The following is a 23785-nucleotide window of genomic DNA, read 5'->3' as shown; positions in this document are numbered from 1 at the left end:
CACTGCCCAGAGATAGCATCTGCCTTCTCATGAGCAAGGGCAATGGTCACAGAGGCATTGCTTCTCCAGGGCACTGTGCTCCCTGTTTGCAGCCCCTAAGGCCTCTGTCAAGGTGGGGCTGGGGCAAGGGAGGCAGAGGCACCCAGCCATGGGAGGCCTCCAGCGGTGAAGCTCTAAAATTCTGTCCTGTCCTCCCCACTTCTCCATAGTGGCTCTGAGTCCTCACCTCAGCCAAACAGGAGTCTTTGTGCATCGCTTCAGTTTGGCTGTGGGTTGTCCTCAGAGACTGGAGCCCACAGGGCCCCTCTCTGGACTCCAGGGAGCATGCAGGGGGCATGAGCCAGACAGGCCAGCGTCCAGACCTCAGTCCCCGAGGGCCTCGTGCCTATGCCTGCCCGGGCTATTGTGAGCTTTCTGGGAGGGAAGGATCCCGGGATGCCTCCAGCTGGGTCGGGGGCCATACTGTAGAGCACTGATCCTTCCCCTAAACAGCTCTGGGGCCCTGCTGGACCAGGCAGAGGGAAGAGCTTATGGTCTTCTCCTTTGGGAACTGCTAGGATCATGCTGACTTCCCCTGAGCTCCCTTCCTGTAGCCCAAGGCAAACTCAGGGCTGGGGTATTCCCAGGGCAGGCAAGAACCAAGAGGAGTCTTGTTTGGGGTGCTGGGGTGGGAGTGGAGGGAGGAGGGGTGTAGGGACACTGCCTCAGTCCACTAGAGTTCACATTCCTTCATCAGGTCAATGTTGACTTTTTAGTCTGCCTGCTTCCTGTTTGTGGCTTTTAAGCTTTTTATTAAATATCACTGGTCAGATTCCTCCATCCCACCCACCACCTTCCATCCCTCCCACCCCCACTCCCTGCTGATTCCTCCCTTTTAACCTTTTTGAAGTGCCTTAATTGTGAAGGAATCTTCAGGAAGCCTGAGCCATCCAGTGCCAGGTGAAGGGAGAGAGAGTGCATTGCTAGCTGCAGCCTGGACACGCAGGGTGGGGAAGCCTGGGTTTTGGTGCCGTGCGAGGTAAGGCTCCCAGCCTGCAGCTCCTGGACAGGGCTGGGTTCAGATGCACTTCATGGGCCTCGCTGCCGGCTCTACAGGGCATCTGGGTTGGGAAAGGCAGAATGAAGAGTCCCCTGGGTTTCCTCCCATCAGCCTGTCACCTTGGGTTGCAAGGTCAGATGCCAGGAAGGCCAAGCAGGTGTTGAAGAGGCCAGGTGGCAGGTGATAGGGAGCGGTGGGGACTATGGTGACCTGGAGAGCTGCTGTGTGGGTCCTGCCAACTCTTTACTATATGGGAATGTAGGCCTGGGGTCTCATTTTATCTAATTTTATTTTTATGTAATATCTCCTGATTAAAAACTACAACTGTCTGTGCTAAACAAAGCATGCCTTTGGCCTGGTTTGACCCCTAGCAACTCGTAACTCCTATTCGAATTTTAGAAAGGACACTTGGCCCTCAGGTTCACGAGGTGAAGCTGAACCGTAATATACAAACAGTATGTTTTAAGGAGCCACAGACTCTTGCCTCAGAGACAAGGGTCCTGATGCTAGGGCTGTTGACTCCCAGAATGTGCTATGGGAAATCAGAGGGCTGGGGGACGGCCCCATCCTTCCTGATACCCAAGGAGCCTTCCCAGAGAGTCTTGGGGGATCTCAAGTTTGGAAAGCCCCATATTTACAAAACATCTCCCTTCAAAGACCTTGCCATTTGCAGAATTGTACTTCATGGGAGGATAGGAGGCCTGGCAAGCTGCCAGTAGGAACCTACTGGGGAGTTCTGCTGGTGGAGAGAGAGTAGTTGGAGGAAGGAGCTGAACATGGAGGAGGTTCCTGTCCAAGTCATAGCATCACTTGTAATTCCCAAGGGTTGTAGGGTGGAGTGGGTCTTTTTATCTCCATCTCACAGGTGGGAGCCGGGTAGCAGAGAGCCTGAGGGCTTTGCCCACGGTCTGTCTGTGTCACCCCGCACCTCTCCATCAGCCCTGTTGATGCCCCTAGAGAGCAGTCATGTCTTCAAAGAGTCTGGAGCTGGGAGGCCCATGTGGTGCTTAGAGAAGCACTGTGCCTGGGAGGCTGCGCTCCCAAATCTCATCTTGGCAAGCCGTCTGTCCCACCGCTGCCACCCTCCCCTCTGCCTCAGTGTGCCAGGCATCAGCATTCACTCACAGAGGCAGGCTGGATGGCGGGTGGGACAACAGCTTCCGCAGCCCCTCCTGTTCCCACTTTGCAGGGAGAAAAGAACACCTTGATGACTCCCAACTAGAGAAGAATCATGTGAGAAGCTGAATAGACTTGTTCCTAATGACAGCTCTGAGTCACTGGGCATTTACTCTAGGACAGAAAAGGGCACACATGTGCCCGTGATCTTATCTCCTGAAACAATGCTCTGTAAATCTAAAATCTCCCAGGGCTGTTGTTTTGTGTACCTGCCAAGATGTGGCAAGCTTTTTGAATGGCCCAAATTCGTGATAGGTGGCCCCTCTCCCATAGGGTGCTCCTGAACCAGCTGATTTGGGACAGCTCATGTGTGTGTCTGCTTTAGCATTGGGGGGCACACGGAGCTTAAAGCCTTGTTACTGGAAAGCCCCAGGCACCTATTACCACTCGCGTGTCCGTGTGTCACTGATTCTCACCAGGTAACAACTGACCATGGAACAGAGCTGCAAGTGCTTACCTCATACTAGCCAGAGAGCCGTGATTGAGAACATAGCCCACTCAAGGCCACAGCCGCGGCCTCATCCTAGCAGTGGGTGCTGCTCACGTGCCGGGAGCTCAAAAGGGTACTCATATCTCAGGCACTTGGTCTTGTGAGTAGCCAGAATTCTCATTCAAACCCTAAAATAGAGATCTTACTTTTGGTGATCTTTAATAACCTTTTGATTATTACTAATCACAGATTAATGTACTCCAGATGAGAAAAAGAAAAAAAATTTGTAGAACCATACTTACAGTTAAGACCCCAGAAGGAGCTTCTATTTACTGATTATCAGGGGGAGCCAGCACTCAGGAGGAGGAGAAACAGCCCCCAAAATATGGGCTATGATGTATAGCAGTTGGGCTGCCCACTGTACAGCTGAGGAGACTGGGGCTGGCAGGATGGGCAGTGCAGTTGCTGGTGTTCCCATTGCAACAAGCACCTCGTTTCACTGCACAAGCAGACCATTTCAAACTGCTTTGCTGCATGCCAGGGCAAGGATAGTCTGTGTCCAGGGAGGTGTGCCACAGAGGTGGGCACTCAGCGCAAGAAAGCCAGACCAAAGCAGACACTTGGGCAAAGGTAGAAAACATCCGCACCTGAGATTCGAACCCAGAGCACCTCACTCTCAACCACTCTGCTCAAGACTTCCCACACCATGATGCCTTATAGGCAGGGTTGGGGGTGAGGCACTGAAGTGCATCTCCCTCCCTCAGGGTGTGCGGGAGAAGGGAAGGGTTGGTCATTCAGCTCAGTGGGCCCTTGGACAGAGGGCCTGAAATGACTACCATGTGGCCCCTGGGAAGAGGGAGTCAGGAAAGCCACTGCTGCTCACCTCTGAAGGGGGTCCTGAGGAGGGCTTCTGGGCCATCCTGCACCCAATGCTGCCCCTGTGCCCACCCCCAGGGCTGCAGGGGCTGTGACTCTGAATTATGCCCATCAGTGTGCCATACAGAAGGGGATGGATTTACATGGAATAGGAAGTGTTGCTTGCATGAATGAATAAATGAAGGAGTTTGGTGGAATAGACTGGACTGGAATGAACAAATGAATGTACCCAGGCCCACGAGGGCCACTCTCAGCTCTGTTTTCTGCAGCCTCACAGTGGAGGCCAAACAGCCTGGTGCTTTGTGTGCCACAGGCTTCCCCAGAACCTCAGCAGTGCGGGCAGACACCAACCTCATCAGACTCCCTCAGAAGCTGCTGCCTAGGAACAGAGCTTGGGGGGAGGGCTCGAGTTTCCTGGTCTTTAAAACAAGGGGGCCAGGCACAGTGGCTCACCCCTGTAATCTCAGCATTCTGGGAGGCCAAGGCAAGAGAATTGCTTGAAGCCAGGAGTTTAAGACCAGCCTGGGCAGCAAAGCGAGACCCCATCCCTACAAAAATGTAAATAAATTAATCAATCCAGGGTTTGCCAGTCCATTTAGCTCGGCAAACCTAGTTGAGGCTTAGGGCTCGGGCGGGGGATACTGAGATCCTTCTCAGAGTCCTGTCCCAAGGTGCTTACCCTGTGGGACAGGCAGAGACATGAGCAGCCATTCACAGTCAGCATGGCAAGTGGCCACTGGGACGTGTGGCCGGGAATGGGGGAAAGTGGCCATCCTGAGGGGAGAGCCAGAGCAAGCTTCCTGGAGGAGTAGCCTTCTGAGCAGAAGGGTGAGCGGGGAGCAGAAGGCTGTGTAGAGAGCTAGAATCAGCTGTGTGATGTTCGCCAGAACCCTGTGGCCAGTGGTCGGTCCAGCCTCATGGCCAGGGTCAGGAAAAGGCCAGGACAGTGGAAAGACCATGGGATGGGGAGTCGGGAACCTGGCCCTCGTACCTGCCCTGAGCTCCAGTTCCTTCGCCTATACAGTGGGCATGTGGATTCTCAGACTGCCCCACCAGGGCCTCTTCCAGCCTCATTCATCTCCTGCTGACTCTGCCAGTGCTCAAACCACTCCTCTGTGGAGTGCATCTGACCCCCAGGCCCTGCAGCACTGCTGTGGGGACGCACTGGCAGGAAGCAGGGGCTGGGAAGGCCAAGAGCACCTCCCAAACCCTGGTCCGGAGCTGCCATTTAGTCTAGCCCTCCACAGCCTGCATGGCAGCATGGCCCCAACCCACAGGTCAGGAAACAGGCCCTCTGCTCACATCTACACTGCTAGTAAGTGAATGGGCCAGAGTTCTCTGTTTGCCCCAGGGAGATCGAGCAGAGGGGCCAGCAGGAGTAAGTGGGCACAGCACACCTGCTGCTGAGGGCAGTGCCAGCCCTGCCAACTGGCTCTGCTCCCTTAGCCCTGAAGCCTTCTCCCAGGACTCTGGGGTTCCAGCTGGTAGCCCGTGGCCCCTGTGCTGAATCAGATGTCTCAGGGCTCAGCATGGTATCCCATCCCATCCTCCTCTGTCCCTCATCACAATTTATTGGGCCCTCCGTTTACAGACCTGTCTAGGTGCTGGAGGAGGTCAGAGGTGAAACAGGGCCTGGGTGGGGAGGGGGCTCCCTGAGTGGATGGAGAGCCCTGGGCCAACACCCAGTGGGACAACACTCCTGTGAACCACTCTCTGATTTAGGAGAGGGACAGGCCAGACAAGGCCAAGGTTGCAGGGGCCGCTGGGCCAGTTACCTGGAGGGTCTTCTGGGGCATCCGAGGCTCCCTTCTGATTGGGACCAGCCACTTTCCAGTCTGCACTTCAGCTTCTTCAGTGCTAACCCAGAGCTAGTCATTCTGATTTCCAGGAAGCCTGAAAATTTAATCATAGAATCCCTGGAGAGGACTGCCTATGGTATCCACTTATGACAGGGGCTCCCTAAGTGGTGGCTGGAATTGTGTGCTGTGTGCACCCACCCCTCACCTGCCAGCCCTTCCTCTTGGTGGGGTAGCTCACATGTCCACTGAGGGCCCCACTTTATCCTCCCACCCATGCCCTGTCCCTACCACAGAGCACTGGGAAACGATGCCTGTAGGAGCCCCAGTGCTGCATTCACACCAGGCTGCTTCACAGGAGATTAACCAGCCACCTTTCAAGCAGGGATTGCCTGTGCCACAAGGACCCCTCCAATTTATTAACCCTGGAAAGCATTTTGCATTTGGTCAGAAACAAGGATTATACCTTTCCCTCCTGATTGAAAACAGAAGCCAAATTGTAGAGGCATCCCCTAGATGCCCCGCTTTGCCTCAGCCGTTGGATGGCCAACTTCTCTCCCGGGACCGGTACAGGGCAGAGCAGCAAGTGCTTCAGCTCAGCCCAGAAGCTGATGCACCTCTCTGCTGACCAGGCAACAGATTGTCAGGGGCTCTCAGACCCAGGTTCACGAGGTGGCAGATTTGTCAGGGCCTAAGTCCCAGAAGCTCTATTTGCTAGAAATATGGGTCATTTAGTATGGACTGGGCCAGGTCTGCAGGAGTTGGGGACACACCCCTTCAGTGGTTTTGGGGGACCAGTGTGTTGGTGAGGTCCCGGGCAAGTAACTCTAGGAATAGAAATTCTGGTTCTAAGAAACGGCCAGGGGCATTGGTCCATATGGGCTGGCAACCAGAAGGAATGGAATTGGCCTGGGTGACTTGTAGCATGAGGGCCTACAGCCATCCGGAGGGTAGCAGGCAGGGCCTGAGGCTGAGACAATGTCAGCAGTACAATCAGCTGCTGCCCCTGAGCCCATGCCCTGTGCCAGGCAGCATGCCCTTGTGTAGTCTGACCACTCAATCCTGCCAGCAGCCCAGGGAAGCCAGGCTGTCATCACCCCAGTTCTGCAGAGGAGGAAATCAGACCAACCCCAGTGCCCTGGCAGCCAGCCTGAGGGCACAGAAGAGGAGGAGGAGCAGGAGCTGGGGTCCTGATTTTCAGGGTCAGAGACAGGAGGGCTCTGGCCTCACACAGTCACCCTGACTTTAGCTAGCTCTTCTTTACCAAGCACCAACTCTTGTGTGTGGAAAGTGTTTTTCTGGTATCAGACGTAGTGTTGGGTTCTGGGCACATGGCTCAAACAAGACACAGTCCCTGCACCCCGGGAATTCACAGCTAATCACTCCTCTGTTCAACAGTGTGCTTTTGAGCCCCTGTTATGTGTCATCCTTGTGTTGGGTTCTAGAAAGACCACAGTGAGCCACAGCCCACATGACCCCTGTGCTCATGGGGCTGTTGGGTTGGTGTACTAGTCAACTCAGGCTATCATAACAGAATACCACAGACGCAGTGGCTTAAACAGTAGGCATTCATTTCCTGTCAGTTCTGGAGCCTGGAAGTCCAAGATCAAGGTGTCTGCAGGGTAGGTTTCTCCTGCAGCCTCTCTCTTGGCTTGCAGATGGCTGCCTTCTCCCTGTGTCCTCACATGGCTGTCCCTCTGTGTGTGTCTGTGTCCTAACCTCTATTTTGAAGGACATTAGTCAGATTGGTTTAGAACCCAACCTAAAGACCTCATTTCATCTTAATTACACCTTTAAAGGCCCTGCCTCCAAATACAGTCCCATTCTAAGGTCTGGGGGTTGGGACTCCAGTATATGAATTTGAAGGGACACAGTTCAGCCTGTAACAGTTAGGATGCTGGCACTGGCAGACTTTCTCCTGAGCATTTGTGTATTGGCAGCCACATGCATGCTGTGCACAGAAGGTGCACAATGCCATGAGATCTTACAGTAGGACCCCAACCGAGTCTGGGCTTGGGAAGGCTTCCCTCGGAAGTGGCATTGCACTGGGGTCTGAGGACGAATTGGAGTCTCGGTGCCCCTGGAGGTGAGGGTGCCACAGCGGTGCTGCTCAGGCTATTCCTGCTGGCCCTGAGTATCACCTCCGCATCGAACCAGCCACCTGCTGTGTGGACTCCTGTGCCTGTAAGCAAGAGCCACATCCTGTTTCCACAAGGCCTACCTCAGGGATGCCATGAGACTGCAACATTACTGCACCTGTACTTAGGCTGCCGATTATAGACCTATGTCCCCTTCCTACCTTACAGGGAGGGAGACAGCCTTGAAACCAGACCCAGAGATGAGTGAAGCACCACAGTTGGTGCTGTGGCCCCATTGCCTGCCTGGCCATATCACTGGCTCCATCAGGCCTCCAAAGAAGCCAGCTCTACAATAAGACTCCCTTTTCCTGTCACCCATTTCATCTGGAATGCCAAGCAGTTCTTCACTGGTGATGCATGCTGACTCCATCTCAGGTTAAGGCTCTGCTGAAAAGCTGCCTCCTGCGATCACTTGCCTAATGGTTCTTCCTCCCACCACCCACTGGGAGAGTCGTGCCTCAGGACTTCCATGGGGCCAGCCACATGGCCTGATGCCCTTGGGCTGGGCCAGGATGGTACTGCCACAGCCTAGATCCTGGGTATAGCCCCTTGCACAAGGTCAGCTGGAGTGTGTCCTGTCTCCAGCTACAGCCGGTCACAGCAGATGATGGTTGCATTTGGCACAGAAGTACAGTCCACAGGCTGGGTACGGTGGCTCACACATGTAATCCCTACACTTGGGGAGGCTGAGGCAAGCGGATCACCTGAGGTCAGTAGTTGGAGACCAGACTGGCCAATGTGGCAAAACCCCATCTCTAATAAAAATTTTAAAATTAGTTGGGCATAGTGGTTACACGCCTGTAGTCCCAGCTACTCGGGAGGCTGAGGCAGGAGAATTGCTTGAACCTGGGAGATGGAGGTTACAGTGAGCCAGGAGATTGCGCCACTGCACTCCAGCCTGGGTGACAGAGCGAGACTCCATCTCCAAAAAACAAAAAACAAAAAAAGAAGTACAGTCCACAACACAAACAAGAAATGAAGTTTTCTGTGTTTTAAGAAAGAGGAGTTTTAAAAAACAATAAACAACAATGACAACTGCGCATGTTAAAATCACTCCCTGGATGTGGTAGCTCAGCCGAGAGCCTTGCTGGTCAGGGCCACCTTCCCGGAAGCTTTCTCACTGTTGCTAATCCTTCTGAAAGGCCTGGGTCAGCTCACTGCCTTTGGAGCCCTCGGTTTTCATCTGATAAAATGGGGGTAACAATCCTGTCTTGAAGGACTGTGAGGAGTAAACCAGTGTGCAAGGATGCCCAGCATGTTGCAGGCGCTGGGAGTGGGCTGCCAGCCCCTTCCCTCATCTGCCTGCACCGCGTGAGCCTGACACATTCCAGAGTCCAGGCCTGAAAACCCAAGGGGATGGGCCCGCTGGACTCCATGCCCGTATTGCTGGGCTGTAGCACAGCCACGGTGGCATTACCACTTCCAGTTTTTCAAGAAAGCCTGGATATCTGTACTTTTACATGAAATCTTCCCATTCTCAGTTGAGCTACAATGTGTGGTCTCTGTGTTGGCACCAGGTCCTTAATGTGACATCTCTTCCTCCTGCTGCAGCCTTCAAGAGGAGGCCATCACCCTGTTTCTCCCAAAGGCACTGTGAGGCTCAGAGGAGCTAGATGACTGGCCCACCAGACCCTGGAGTCCCCGATGGAAGTGGACATCACCCATGGTTCCACTTAGCTGGGAGGCTTCTGGAAACTCAGTATAGAGCAAAAGTGAAAACGCATCCTGGTGCCAAAGGGACGGGACACGATGAGCCCTGAGGTTGTGGGTATTGTTATGTTCCCATAAATAACAGGCCCTCAGACAATGGGCTGTGAGGCTGTGTGTTCCTCTGGGGTTTGAAATGAAACTGGTTTTCTTCTCGTTTAAAATGTGCTGTCTCCAACCATCCAGCTGCGACTAGAGGCTCTGTTTGGAGCAGATTCTGGGGCAACCCCAATAACCTGTCCTTGGGATTTCATTAGCACCACCAGCCAGCTGCCTGGAAAGTAGCCCCTGCCAGGACCAAATTAACTTTTACTGAGAGACATTGGCAGGGCTGGTATTGTGCACACTTGGCATTTTCAGCCCACACTGGGATGTGGGAAGCAGGGTACCTTCAAAGAACAAGAGCTTTGGAGGCAGCCAGACCTGTGTTGGAATCCTGGCTAGAATGCTACCCTTTCTGAATCCCAGTTTCCTCATCAGTAAGATGGGTTATCTTGAGGATTTTCCCTCCAAGCTTTTTAAATAATTTCAAACATACTGAAGAGTGGAAAGCTTATTGAGCAGTGTTGCTCCCTTGGCTTCAACAATTGCTCTGTGTTGTCTTGTCTGCTTTGTGTGTGCGCTGAGCCGGCTAAGGGTTCCTCCTGGTGCTGCTGCTGTGCCTGCACCCTCAGCACATGTCCCCGAGGAACAAGGACATTCTCCTGCAGAACCACAACACAGTTACCACTGGAGAAATGTGACATTGATGCCACGTTGTCTAGGATACAGTCCATTTTCAGATTCCCCACTGTCCCAATAGTGTCTTAGGAAGTTTTCCATGATTGGGGAGTCAGTGAAAGGTGGCACCTGCGCTCAGTGCTGTCACCAAAAGTTTTACAACACTGATGTTTTTGAAGAGCCCAGGTTGGTTGTTTCCCAGTGAATTCTTTGGGTCTGTCTGATATTTCTTCATGACTGGGTTCAGGCTGTGCATTTTTGGAAGGAATTCTACAGAGGTGATTTCGGGGCCTTAGTGTGTCCTATCCAGATGTCTGCCCGTCATAGGCAATGCTAGGTTTGACCACTAGTGAAGGTGGTTGTTAGGAGGTTCAATGAGGCGATGAAGACAGAGCCCAGGCCCAGAGATAGCTGTGTGGAGGGAGTGCAGCGGCCCACACTCACCACCCGTATCATAGCTCAGCAGCTGTGCCCCATGTAGGATGCCTCTGTGGCCTGGGAGGAGGGGCACCAGCAGGTCCCTTGGGAAGTTACAGTAAAGGCCCCGGTCTGGCAGCAGTGAGGCAGAGCTGACTCTCTGGAGCCAGATCTAGGGATATCCTACGCCTCTCCCATATCCCTACGGGGCTAAGCCAGGGCCTGTGGAGGGAGGAGAGGAGCTGCTACTTCCCCCAAAGCCTTCTCTTTCTCCCTCTCCCTGACCACCCACCCTCTCTCCCCAGCCCAGCTCTGTTTCAGCCATTGCCCCTCTCCCTGTGACCAGCATCAGACCTGAGCACAGAGGACTGGCTCTAGGCCGATCCCAGGGGGCACCGTTTAGGTGGAGATGTTACAGAAAGGAGCAAGCACTATAGTAGGGGCCCTGCAGGGCTTTGGAGAAAGAGGATGGAGTGACTGCTCCCTTCCAGAGTGAAGGTGGGAAGTTTCACTGATGCAGTGAGGCTTGAGCTTGTCTTGAAGGTGAGGAGATTTCCTCAGGGAGAAAAGGGAGGAAGGGTGTTCAGGACAGAAGGAACAGAGTGTGCTAGGGTACAGAGGATGGCAAGAGTGGCATATTCTGGGAATATGGAATAGAAACTAATATTCATTGCTTGTTAAAATGAGTAGGACATTGTTCTAAGTGTTGTATATGTTATTAACTCCTTTGATGTATTTAAAATGATGGTTTTGGAGCAGTTTTTTTTTTTTTAAAGCAATGGAATTCTTTGTTTTTTCACCCGAAGTCCAATTGAGGCCCTGGGGAGCCTCCTTGCTGTTCACCTCAATTCCAGCCCTGAGGCTCATCCTTGGATGGATGGGGAGGAGGGAGGAGGAGCTTACTCCCGAAAGGCCTTGGCCTCCACACTTGTATCTGGCCTTTGTCTAGACAGGGTTCTCATCGACACTACTGACACTGGGGCTGGACCATCCTCTACTGTGGGGCTGCCTTGTGCCCTGCAGGGTGTTTGTGGGTATCCTTGGCTTCTTCTTACTAGGTACAGCCTAGCCCAAGTTGCAGCAATGAAAAACTTCTCTAGATGTTCCCAAATGTCCCCTGGGGACCAAAATATTCCCCAGTTGAGAACCACTGGTCTAAGCAAGTGGCAGGAGGAACTGGTGGTTGGTGTGCAGGGAGAAACAGTCAGAAAGCTCTGTCTGGCAGCTGGTTGGAGGGGGCAAGCCGAGGCCTGAGGCTGGGCAGTGGGCACATGGGGAGGAGGGCAGAGGGGCAGGATGCACCCCATAGCCTGTTGGGGTGCAGAATGAGGAGGGTGATGTCCAGAATAGATTCTACCTCAGGCCTCGTGGGCAGCCTCTGGCCAGCAAGGAGGGCCTAGGCATGCCCCCAGAGTCCCAGCCCCATGGTAGGGGCCCTACAGGGCCATGGGGAAGGAGAGGACAGAATGGTCCTGCAGGGGCTGGGGCCCAGCGGCAGTGCCTCATCCATCCTGAGGTCTCTGGGTGCTTGGTGGTGGGGGGCCCTGAGCTCTGGGCCCAGTGGCCTTGAGAGGAGGGAGGCTCTGTCCAGCCTGGCGTGGACCAGGGGTGCAGGATCTTTACTGGCCCTTACACAGTGAATGCAACTTTTCTTTGGGAATTATTTCTCTTTGCTTAGGACTCTCTAAAACTTTCCAGATTTGGCAGTTTGTAGTTTTAGGGAAAATTTGTATTTTTCCGTATGCAGTTATCCTACCTAAATAAAGTCAGCAGAGTAAAGTGATAAAATAATTAACATTTTAGGCAGTGGAAAGTGGAACTTGTGATTGGCTGTCTCTGGAGTGTCTCTCCAGAAAGTCTTGATTTAGCAAACCACCAGCAATCTTAGATACCTGAGAGAAAGTTCCAGAAATCAGAGGCTGGCCCATGTTCTATCGTGGATGATCTTGGCTTGGGCAGCTCTGTGGATCTTGTGTCTGATACTCCATGCCCTGGACTGCCATGGCAGCTGGTCAAGGGGCCTAAAACCCTGAAGCCTTCAAATACATGTGCCAGCAGCAGGAAACTCCCTGCCCCAAATTCCCCCATGATTTGGATTCACCACAACACTTACCATGTGTTCAGAGACGCTTGGTCATCACAGTCACTAGCAAGGGGAGGAAAACCCCTTCCTGGCTAGGCGCTGGGGGTGCAGAGTGCCTGGGGCAGGACAGGGTGCTCCAGCATGCTCTGCCACTACTACCACTGTTGTTGCTGATGTTCATTTAGCTGCTGCTGTGTGCCAGACTACCTGACATGCTTTGTTGAAATCCACTACAGTGTAGAAATCCACTGTTTTGTTCCTTCAGCACCCCCTGAGGTGGGCACTATTAGTAGGTCGTCACTCACCCAAGGTCTGACAGACCACACTGCCTTTAGTGACCACAGCGCAGCAGCCCTCTCCAGGACAAACAGGTTAGGGTGAAGGGTGCTAGGCCCCTGACCGTATGTAAACAAGGTATTCATGGCAGTGCTTAGAGCTGCACCTAGCGAGGGTCGGTGCTCACCAGCCACTGCTGCTGTAGATGTCACCTCCGTGAAACCTCTGAGTTGTTGCTGGCTTCCTTCCTGTCTGAGGAGGAGGCAGGGGAGTAATAATAACAATAACACCTGTAATTGTACCTATAGGAAACATGTACAGAGGAGTCCCAAGGCTGAGTGTTTCCTGAAGAGCATCTCACTGATCTGCCCTGTACAAATGTCAAGATGAGGCCCTGAGAAGCAGAATGACTTGCACGAGGTCACACAGCTGAGAAAGGGAGGAGGAGCCAGGATTTTACCCCATTTTGTCTGACTGCAGAGCCCCAGCACTTTACGCTGAAAGAGAACTGGGAGCCAGTGGAGTGTGGAGTTCCGTGCAATGTGGAGCCAGGCAGGCAGGGACGATTGAGAGAACCTGGCACCCATTGTGTGGATGTTGGGCCCACCTTGCTCTTGCCTGCCTCCTCCACCTGGGCTCTCTCACCTGGCCACAGAGCTAGCTGAGTTTAGAATGGCGCTTGATGAACTACAGGTAACCATTGGATTGCTCAGGCACCCAGGGCCACTCCTGGAACCTGTCTCCAGGGAGCCTCTGTGGCCCGCACAGGACCTAACCCTGGGCCAGAGTGTTTCACTGCTGCTGGGTAGTTAGCCAGGGATCTACAGCAGCAGCGAGCCTTTGGTTGGTGAGCAACCCCTAGCTGGGGCTCCTGTGACCTGGTGTTTATTTAGTGTTCGAAGGTTGGGATCACCACATGCATGTCCAGGGAGCTCTGCTATCCACACACAACCTCCTCACAGATACAGGCTAGTGCCTATACCAAGCCCTTCCCAGCAGGGCTCTATTCATCCAGTCTCCTGTCCTTGGGGTGGGTCAGCTCTGGAGGGGGCTAACCAGAAAGATCCAGGTATCATGTGCATATCTTAAGCCAATTCTCACCCATAAAATTTCACAGTCCCATTAGAGAGAAAGCTTAAAAATCTGGGGAAAAAGCCACCCACAGTCTCCTCACCTCAGTAGCATCCCAAGGGATTTTTGGTTCCATTTCCTTCCAGCACTTTCCACATGTCACTTGGCCAGGCTGGGAAGGGCTCATGGTTGGGAGTGAGAGTTGAAGGCCCACCTCCTTCACTGGCCATGAGACCTGGACCAGCCCCGCTGCCTCCCTGAGCTGCACTCCCCTCTGCAGCATGCGAGGGCAGTGCTGATAACTATCATTAGCTCTGGAGGGTGCAGTTGGAAACCATGAGTATGAAGTGCCCACCCAGGGTCCAGCGCCTGAAGATGCTGTCATCGACTGTGTGGCTCTTTTGGGCGTGACACCACACCAGACCCCCAGGTCATACTGCTGCTTTCCCTGGGGCTTCCTCAGAGGCTGCTGTTCACGTTTTCCCCTTGCCTCCAAGGGCTGTGCTTGTAGACTTGTGTAAGCGGACCGTGCTTACCTCACCATCTCCTACTGGTCAGGTACCTACAATTTTTCCCGCTGTTTTTCGTTATTATGGCCAACATTCAGAGTCATCCCGGAGCTTTTCTCACCATCAACCTTTGAGTGTGGGCCATTTGATCAGCACACACTCACTCACTCTCAGATTTCTTTAGTTTGCCTCAGTGGGTGAGTGGGGTGAGTAGAAAGCCCTAGGGAGCTTTCTACTGGGGACCCCATTCCAGTTCCTGGCACTAATTGTGGCTCAGTAAACGCACACTGAATAAAAGAATGTCAGAAGTTTCACTGAGATGTGATTTTCCTCCATGTTTCTGATTCAGTGATCAGAGTTAGAAATTGTTAAAAAAAAATGAAAATAATATATTTCTCACTATATGCCATATACTTTTCTAAGCATAGTGTATATAATAATATAATTTACTCTTCACAACAAACCTGAAGGAATTATAATTATTGAAATTGCCATTTTGCAAATGAGGAAACAGAAGCACAGAGAGGTAAAGGAAGGTGCCCCAAGTCACACAGCTCTTGAGCCCCAGAGCTGAGACTTGAGCCCAGGTCATCTGGCACTGGAGCTCATGCTCTTAGCCCTGTGTTCTCTGCCTCTGACTATTCTCATTTTTGTCCATCTGTTCCACCTGGCCCTGAGCTAAGGGCCCAACATGAATTCCAGAAGTTCCCATTTTGGTTTGGCCCAGCCTTTGGGGTGGTTAAAGAAATACTCTAAACTGCAGTTTCCTTGTCATATATAAAAAAAGAAGAGGTCCCTGCCTTCAGGATTGTAATAGAGGAATAAGAAAATGTGTACCAAGTGCCTGGACCCTTGGAACTGTCCTATGAGTTCGAGTGTGTTTCTCTTCCTCTTCACAGGGGCTGCAGACAGTCCCTGGGGGATCAGGTGTAGGCTAAGTTTTGGTGGAGAGGATTTGTGTCTGTCTGGGGATTGGTAAAGGCACTGCCTCTTCACGTGCCATCTTCCAGCACCTGTCTGTCTGGTGAGCATTTCACTTCTTGTGGCTGTTGATTGCTAGCCCCTTACCTCCTGCCCACCCTCGCCATGGGCACAAATCCACGCCAGGCACTATGCTCAGAAGCTGCCATGACAGTGCCCTCTTAGTATAGCATTTGGCATGCTTCGCAGTCGGTCTCCCGCCAGCCTTCTCTGCCTCCCCTCCGTCTGTCCCTCTGGACCGCAGGCCACCCTCCAGCCCTAGCCCTGCAGCAGCCCATAGCAGCTTTCCTTCATTCTGCCACTTGCGCTGGGTGCTCTGGCCTCAGCTCAGATGCCACCTCTAGGAAGGCTCCCTGCCCTTCTCAAACAGAGCAGGTCCTCAACGTTCTCCTCCTCTGCACATCTCTTCCAGTGCCACATCGGCTTCTCCACTCCCTGCACAGAGAGCTCTGAATCCCAGGTGGCTCCACACTCATTCCACGACTGGGCTGGGAGGTGCTCCCAAGTGGAAGGTCTTTGCTGTGTTAGTCTGTGGCCTGCACATGCTCACTGCTCACTGTTGGATGAGTGAGTGAGTGAGTGGGCAAACCCCTGTGATCTCCACCACACACCCTTTATATAAACACCACCCTTTATTTAAGCTAGATGGGGCTGAGAAATGGGGTAGTTGAAGCCTCAGATGCAGGTGACAGAACCTTACCTCAATTGACCCATGTGCCTGAAAAAGTTCAGAGGTGGTGCTTGATCCCAGGACTCAGCCCTGCCCTCCTTCAGGCAGCTGTCCCAGGCAGGCTTCTCCATAGGTGGTCTTCCAGCTGCAAGTCCAGTGGAGTAGGGCGCCTCTTTCCCAGTAACCCCACCAAAGTGCTAGAGCCCCACACCATCCCCAAACCAGCACGGGAGCCTGGGGCATTCACAGTTCTCTGGCCAGCCTGGGTCACGTGCTCCTCTTGGCACCAAGGATGCACCCTTTTGCAACCCTGCATCCCCAAGGAAAACCAGGGGCTGTTACTAGAAGTAGGCGGAAACAGCAGGTGTTTGCTGCAAGCAGGAATGCCCACTGTGCTTGGGTTTTCCTCACCACTGGCATGGCCTTACCATCATCATCACCCTAACCTGCACAGCCATAGCCCTTCCCAGGGCCCCACAGCATTCTGGGCCAGCTTCACTCCCTGAGCCCTCTGGACTGCTGGGGCTTCTTCCCCAGAGGTGAGCTTCTCTAGGCTGAGGACTGGATTGAGTCTCCCAGTGTCTCCAGGGTCCCACCCATCAGCTGGCAGGCCCTGGGTAAGCTGTGTTTTGTCAGGTATGTTCATGGTGGGATTTGAAGGATCTCTGTCCCTTCAGCCATTGAAAACTGTTGCTCTCCCCAGTAACAGTGACCATCCCAGTTGCAAATACATCATTCATCCTCATTAGCCTTGGCACACTGACTTGTGTGGTGGAAAGATGATCCTTCTGGCCAAACAGTGAGCATATCAGGATTCACTAGTGCCTAACTGGGACTCAGAAGTCTCAGCAGAGTCAGCAGTATCTCATGATCCTTGTGAAAGAGGAAAGATTTAATGTCAGAACCTAGGGCAGGAATAGGTGATTGTTCTGCACCCAAGGGTTTGGGGAACCCTCACCCTGTGGGCTAATTTCCCTCTGTCACCTGGGGGAAGAAGGCCCCTGGCCTCAGAAGGCCCCATGGCTTCTTCGTGCCCAGCAGCGGCACAATCTCCCACTCAGGGGTCAGGGCCTGGCCCCAGACTTTTGTTTCCATCCAAACTGGTTTGAAAAAAACCTCACAAACTGTTTTCTTAATAACCTAGAAGTATAATAGTAATACTCATTCAAGGAGATTTGCGTGTTAAAGAAAAATAAAAAGAAGTCTCCCATAGTCCTATTATTAATATTTTGACTTAGTTTCTTCCATCTTTTCTCTGCAAAGCCTTCATTTTATGTAATTGAGATTATATGGTGTATACAATTTTGTGTCTGATTCTTTTCAATTAATATTTATTATACAAACTTTTTTTTTTTCTTTTACTGTTTTACTCTGTGGTCTTCAAGGGAAGTTGAACCATGTAGTGATTAAGAGCCTGGGCTCCGGGCTCAGACAGAGCTTGGTCTAAATCCCAGCACCATTACTTACCAAGTCTACAACCCAGATAACCAAGCAGGCCTCGCTGAGTCTTAGTTTTCTCACCTGTAAAATGGATACCGAATGTGCCCTAGGTGGGGATGCTCCAAGATATAAATGTCCAGTAAAATGTAAAAGCACATGCAATACTCAGCACATAGCAAGAGCTGTGTTCAGTCATGTGGCCATTGTTTTCAATGCAGCGTAACAGTAACCAACCTTGCCAAGGCCTTAAAGGGCTACCTAAGCATCTGTGGACGTTCCATCTTTTGTAAATAACATAGCTGGAAATATCTCTGTCTATAAATCTTTTTAATATGTAGGGTATTTTCTTAAGATGGAGCCTCAGAAGCTGAACTGTTCTAATTTGTAAAATGAAAACATCACAGACATTTAAAAAGTTCTTAAGAGTTCCTGGCAAAGTGATTCCCAAAAGTACAGTGCCATTTTATACTTCCGTCAGCAGTGGGTGAAGGTGTCTGTTCTCTACCCCTCACGAGCACAGGCTCCCCTGTGTTATTTATCTTTGCTAATTTCCTACATGGCAAATGACATCTCAGTGTCTTTAATTTGCATTTCTTTGATAACTAGTAAAGTCAACCATTTTGCCATATCCAAGTTTCTTTAAAGAGATTCAGAAGAAGAAGATAAGTGGAGAAAAGGGTGCAGTTCACAGCCTGGCATCTTTATGACTGTCAAAATTTCCCACTTTAGCCTCCTACACTGGGGACTAGAGTACCTCTTGGATTCTGACCTGCAGATCTCTACAGTGTATACTTGTCACCCCAACCCTGTGCAATCCAGAGGCCCCTCTACCAAGATGGCTTTTGTCCTTCACAGCACCTGCATCTCTCATCCAAATGCCCTTTGTGCCTGGCCCCGTGCTGAGTCATGAACCCAGAGCCCAGACCCAGGGCCTGTCATATGTGGGCACTCCAACAGTCCTCCTCCATCTGAGGCCCTTCAGGATGGAGCCACCACCCAGAAGAGTAGGGGAAGTTTCTCAGAGCCTTAAAAGAAGAGTCAGTCTTTGATCAATCCAAGGACAGCCTGTGACCTCCTGCCTGGGACAGGAATCATGTTGGATCTGTGCACCACTGCATCCCCAGGGCCTAGCACACTGACCAAGGAGGGAGATGAGCCCACCTCCAGGCAGCAGGGAGCCACTGAGGGTGTTTGGGCAGAGGAACTAGGATGGAGGAGTGTTTGTGGACAGTGGTGGTACTAGTGGTATGGGGGCCTGGTGAGCTGCTCGTAGGAGCCCCTGAGAGTTCATGGCAAGTGTGGGAAAGCCAGCACAGGACTCAGGCAGCCCTCTCTCCTGTGCCTGACACCCCCAGGCTGGCTGCTGGCCCCAGCTGCAGGCCAGCCTGACTCTGACAGCTGACTTCTCCAAGTTGCTGGCTGTTCCCAGACAGCTCATCCCACTCCTGTCCCACAGGGAGGCCTGAAGCCAGCTTTGTCAGGGCAGCCTGGATGTACTTGTGACCCCCGAGGTGAGGGCAAACTCTCCACAGGCAATCCTGGGCATTCCACTGGGTTCTGTCCCACACAGCTGACTGGTCGGCCAGGGAGACTGTGGAAAACAGCTTGGTTGGGAGAAAAGAGTTGAAGAGAGGTGAGGGGTGAAAGTTGAGGTTTCAGAAAATCCCTGTAAAAATGAAAACAAACCATCCATCTTTCTCCTGGGCGTCTTAGCCCGCCACTGCCCTTTGTGGATCTTGCCCCAATGTCTGTAGGGACGGCAGCTCTGAAACCTAATCCAGCAGCCAGCTAGCTGCTGCCAACCCCCACCTAGTGCAGGAATGCCCTGACAGGGCCAGCCTCTCCTGGAAGCCGTTCTGACGGAGGAGCACCTTTACCAAGCGCAGAGAGCACTTTGGGGTGTCCTTTTTTCCCCAAACGAACAGCCAGCCTCCTCCCCCTTTGGCCATTGAAGCATTTCAAAGCAATTGTAAAAATTATATGAACCCCATCGAAGAACTGTTACAACAATGTTTATACCCAGCATTTGAAACAAAGACAATGATATTATAAATAATTGTAGATGATGAAGATAGGCAAGAAAAAATAACATAATTAAAAGAATTTTACAAGACGGACCGTTCACAAAGATGGATGGAGTAACACAATACGTTAAAAATATCTGCAATTAACATAAACACAACCTAGTGGACAGAAACCATCTGCTGGCTGGCCTCTCCCTGGGCATGGTCCCATGTCACACGGGGCGGTGCCAGGGCCTTCACTGTGGCTGTCATGTCTCTGGGGCCCCTAGGAAGAGGCTGTCTAGGGGTATGTTTCCTTGCGGCAATCAGAGGCCCTGTGATCTGGGAATGATTGAGAAGGAAGTACAGAAACAAAAGGGAAATTGAGGACTTTCCAAGAAGGAGTGTCTTTGTGGGGTCACAGAGCTTTCTCCAGGAGCCCCTCCCTCACCCCAGATGAGGTTGGGTCCCGTCAGCTGTCCCCACACACCCAGTGCTTTTCCATCACAGAGGTGGATGAATGCCCAGGGACTCCCAAGAACAAGTCATGTGGCCAGCCTCTCTGGGCCCACACATGCTCTACCTTGTGTCGGCACATAGTAGGGCCTCAGCCCCTGTGTGTTGGGTGACTGACCTATGGCTTCTGAGGCTGGCATGTAAGGTATAGGGAGCAAGGTGCGATTATTGGTCTCGTGTCATTAGTGGGTGTCTACAGCAGGGCCTGACCACAGAGCTCTGGCTGGACTCTAGGTGCTTTGGGTGCAAGGTGCTTGGTGCCAATTCTCGTGATGACTGCCTGAGGCGGGCACCCCGATCCCCACTGGACAAGAGCCGAGGCCCCGAGAGCCTCATGCTTAGACAGAGACTGCCCAGGAGCATACCTGGGGCTTTTGTATCTTACTCCTCTGTTCTCCCATCCCCTCTTCATCACTATTTGATTTTCTAAAAATAAAAATAAAATTTGTTTTGAACTGTGAAAAACTTTCACCATACAGAGTACAGTAGACAGCCCTGTAACCAGCAAGATCAAACAGATGTGAACTTTTTGTCACATCCATCAATCTCTCGTCACCTCTCTTCACACCCTTCCCCTATCTTGTTTGGGGGAAGTGAAATGTACAGCTCAAGCCCTCCACCATGCTCTCCTCGGCTGGTAGCCTCACACGCATGTGCAGCTTTCACACTTTTCCTGCACAGGGTGGCCTCCCAAGCAGCCTGGAGAGTTCGTACGTGCTTTACGTTTTACATACTTGGTTTCACACTGACCCAGGTGTTATTAGAACGCTGCTATTTTCTTTGTGGAACTTGGTGTTCTGGTCAGCGGTTCTGGTTGACAACATTTGACTGCTATATGTTATCCCATAGTCCGAATTAACCAATTTGTACACCTGTGACCTGTTGGGTGAGTTGTGTCCACGTCTCCACAATGCAGAGCAGAATAAGAGGGTTTCTCTAGGCAAGTAGGGTCACCTGGTGCTGGGACATGTGCACCTGTGGGTGGAGGGGGCCGCGATGGTGCCGGCCTCTCCTCCACCGCACTGTGTTATCTGACTCACCGTTCCCGCTGGGTGATCGATGGCAGCCATCTGATTATCAGAGCCTCTTTCTCCCCAGAAGTTCATGCTCAGCCTGGTTTCTTGGAGGCCTAGGATCAACCCAAAATATTAGGCCTTGACAGGGAATCTTTGGGCCTCCCCTGAGCAGAGTGGAGCTGGGATTTCTGATTGGCTCTTGCTGTGGGGTGAAGGGAAACCTGGGCATTTAGTTGGAAAGCCAGGCCCCTGGCTTGCTCCATGTGATTTCCTGCTAGAGACCACCTCCTATCCATGACTTGGAGTCAGACACCCTTGGGTTTGAATGGACCATGGGTTAAGTGGCCCCAGGCAGTTGGTTCACAGCTCTGCAGCTTGTAAAGAGGAAATGGGAAGCAAGTGGAGATGAATGGGTTGTGCGGCTGGTGTGTAGTTGGCCTTCTCCCTGAGTGGTCATCTTTATTGTTGGAAAGGGATGATTGCCGATTGCTAGAAATAAATGATCAGGTCAAAGATTTGGAAACTGGCTTTGGGGGCTGGGCCTTGCCCCATGCAGTGGGATGATGTCTCATGAGGCAAGAACAGGCTTTGGGTCAAGGCCAGGATGAGTTCCATTAGGCCTGAACAGCACCAGAGTGGCCATCTGCAGCACCAGGCTCTGGAGCCCCAGGTCTGTGCATTCATGCGTCAATCACCTCTGCGTGCCAACCCTCAGCTCAGGCTAGGACTCAGTGGCAAGAGAGACAGCTTTGGGCCTGCTTCCTGGAGCTTCCACAGAAGGGGTAGTTGGTCAGGCCCAGGAGCATAAGCTTCTGTGCAGCTGCGTGCCATGGAGGAAGAGGGCAGGTCTGACATGGAAGGGGCATCTTCGTGGGACCTGCAGGAAATGCAGGGCACTTCTAAGGAAGCAGCACCCAGGAGACCTGGCCTGGGGTTCAGAGTCTACAGGGTAGCAGGGAGGGCATTCTGGGAGGGATCTGCACAAAGATGTTCCTTTCCCTGAGGCGGAAAAGGAAAGAGCAGAAGGGCCTGTGGCTGGGGCAGCAGGGAGCAGGTGGAAGAACAGTGGAGCGCAAGTACGCTGGGCCACGTGAGGACGCCATCCACTACCTCGGGACGGGAGGAGACACTAGAGACAGGCCCGAATGTGGTTCTATGAAGCCACTTCCCAGGTGGCCCCAGGCAAGGCCCTCTCCTCTCTGAGTCTCCTGCTCTCTAGAATGGGGGCTGTGACGGCCAGCTCCTGGCGTTGTTAGGAAGAAGAAAGCACGGCCCATCATGACCTCTCTGTAAGCCCCGCTGGGCTGCTTGTGGAGAGAAATCCAAGGCCTCAAATCAGAAACGCTTCCTTCAGACTCCTGGGCCTTGAGGCAAGTGTCATGGGAAATTGGGTGCCAGCCAGCCCAGGGCAGACACGCTGTGCCAGGATTCAGCAGAGCAGGGAGCGTGCAGGGAGAGGCAGCCCCATGCCCTCGTCTCAGAGCAGGCTATGTGCACCCAGCGGATGCGGCACCAACAGGAGCTGTGTGGGCTCAGCTCCATGAAGGTGTGCCTGCGTCTGTGTGTGTCCATGTATGTGTGTGCATGCACACGCTTTTGTGTGTGTGGTGTGTTTTTGACAGGGGGGAGGTGAGTGAGAGGCCAGCTTCCTGACAGGGCAGTTGTAAAACATTCATAAAACTTTTATTGGACTTGCCACCCTTCCAGATAAATATTTTTCGATTTTATGGGCTTGTTTTAGGACCCCAAGCTTAATCATGGCTTTGTAGCTGCCTTAAAAAAATTAAATATTGTTTTGGCAAAAGGAGCCCTCTTCCCCCCACCCCTGCCAAAGGCAGCCTGAACTCTGAGCTCATAAATTCCTGCCACTCTCAACTCTTGCCCTTTTTCCCTCCGTAGTCTCAGAGCCATACTAGGATGAGCCCAAAAAAAAAGAGGGAGAGAGAGAAGAAAAAACAACCCCTGCTCTTCTCCCTCCAGGTTTCCCAACTCCCCCGACCCTGGAGGGAAATTCAACCCAGCTCATTTGTCCACACAAGGGAGTGGGCGGAGGAGTCTGTGCTGGGCAGTCACCTGCTGCCTCCCTGAGATGGCAGGCTGCCTTGGCTGGAGGCGCCCCCATTCCCCTAGCCCCTCCCTGCCTCCTGGAAGACCTGAGTGGATCCCTGCCCCCTGTTCCTCAGATCTCATTGCCTCTGAGGCCCCACTTCCCACACTGCCTCCTCGGGCCCCTCTGATCACCCCTTCCAAAAGAGCACCCCTGAACCCAGCACCATCCCTCTGTCTCTTTGCTGTACTGCCTTCCTAGCATCTAGCACTATCGGAAACTTTTTCCTGTATTCATCTATTGGTTACAAGCCTGTCCCCGTTGCAGAAATAACTCACACCATGCTGGACCTCCACCCCTGGAACAGGGCCCAGGGCACAATAAGTGCTCCGTGAATATGGGGAAGGTGTGCTCAGTGAATGGGGTGGGGTGATTTGGGTAAGGAATAAAAATAGTGAACATTCTTTAGACCTCGCTTTGTGCCGGCCTCTGTTCTAAGCACTTTGTGTTATATGAACTCGCTTGGGCCTTACACCAAACCTGTTCCCATGTTTCAGATGAGGAGACTAAGGCGCAGAGAGGTCACATGTCTTTTGTGAAGGCATGCAGCTGATCTGCGCCTGGACTGGGGTCGGGATCTTGGCTGTCTGGGTACAGAGCCTGAGCTCCTGGCTGTGTGTTACACTGGGTTTCCTGGAGGAGGAGAGCCAGGTGGCTGTGCCCTGGCCTGGCAGGCATCAGCCAGCACTTGGCAGGCACCACCCCCTTCCTGGCCTCGTGCCAGGCCCTGAGTCAGAGGTGCTGGGGCCATAAGGCTGGGACAGGAGGAGCTCAGACTCAGATACAGATGCCTTCAAGGGACAGGCAGGTGACA

The 23785-nt window shown here is 52.6% G+C and overlaps 1 protein-coding gene across 5 annotated transcripts in view; it reads left to right on the top strand.

Annotated features, from left to right (window-relative positions):
• Positions 1 to 23785, top strand: part of EEFSEC (eukaryotic elongation factor, selenocysteine-tRNA specific) — a 260797-nt gene that overhangs the window by 212091 nt on the left and 24921 nt on the right. Inside the window, exon 7 of one of the 5 annotated variants that reach the window (XM_054551283.2) lies at positions 9007 to 17955. The exons of 3 other annotated variants lie outside the window; for them this stretch is intronic. In XM_054551283.2, the coding sequence (XP_054407258.2) occupies positions 9007 to 9068 (62 nt within the window). In that variant the 3' untranslated portion in view covers positions 9069 to 17955. Of the gene's footprint in view, positions 1 to 7623; positions 17956 to 23785 lie in introns of those variants that run through there. One more of the 5 variants, XM_054551282.2, reaches the window with a different exon arrangement.

The sequence above is a fragment of the Pongo abelii genome, chromosome 2, assembly GCF_028885655.2.
Source record: "Pongo abelii isolate AG06213 chromosome 2, NHGRI_mPonAbe1-v2.0_pri, whole genome shotgun sequence".
NCBI lineage: Eukaryota > Metazoa > Chordata > Mammalia > Primates > Hominidae > Pongo > Pongo abelii.
This window is presented reverse-complemented; position numbering and strand designations above follow the sequence as displayed.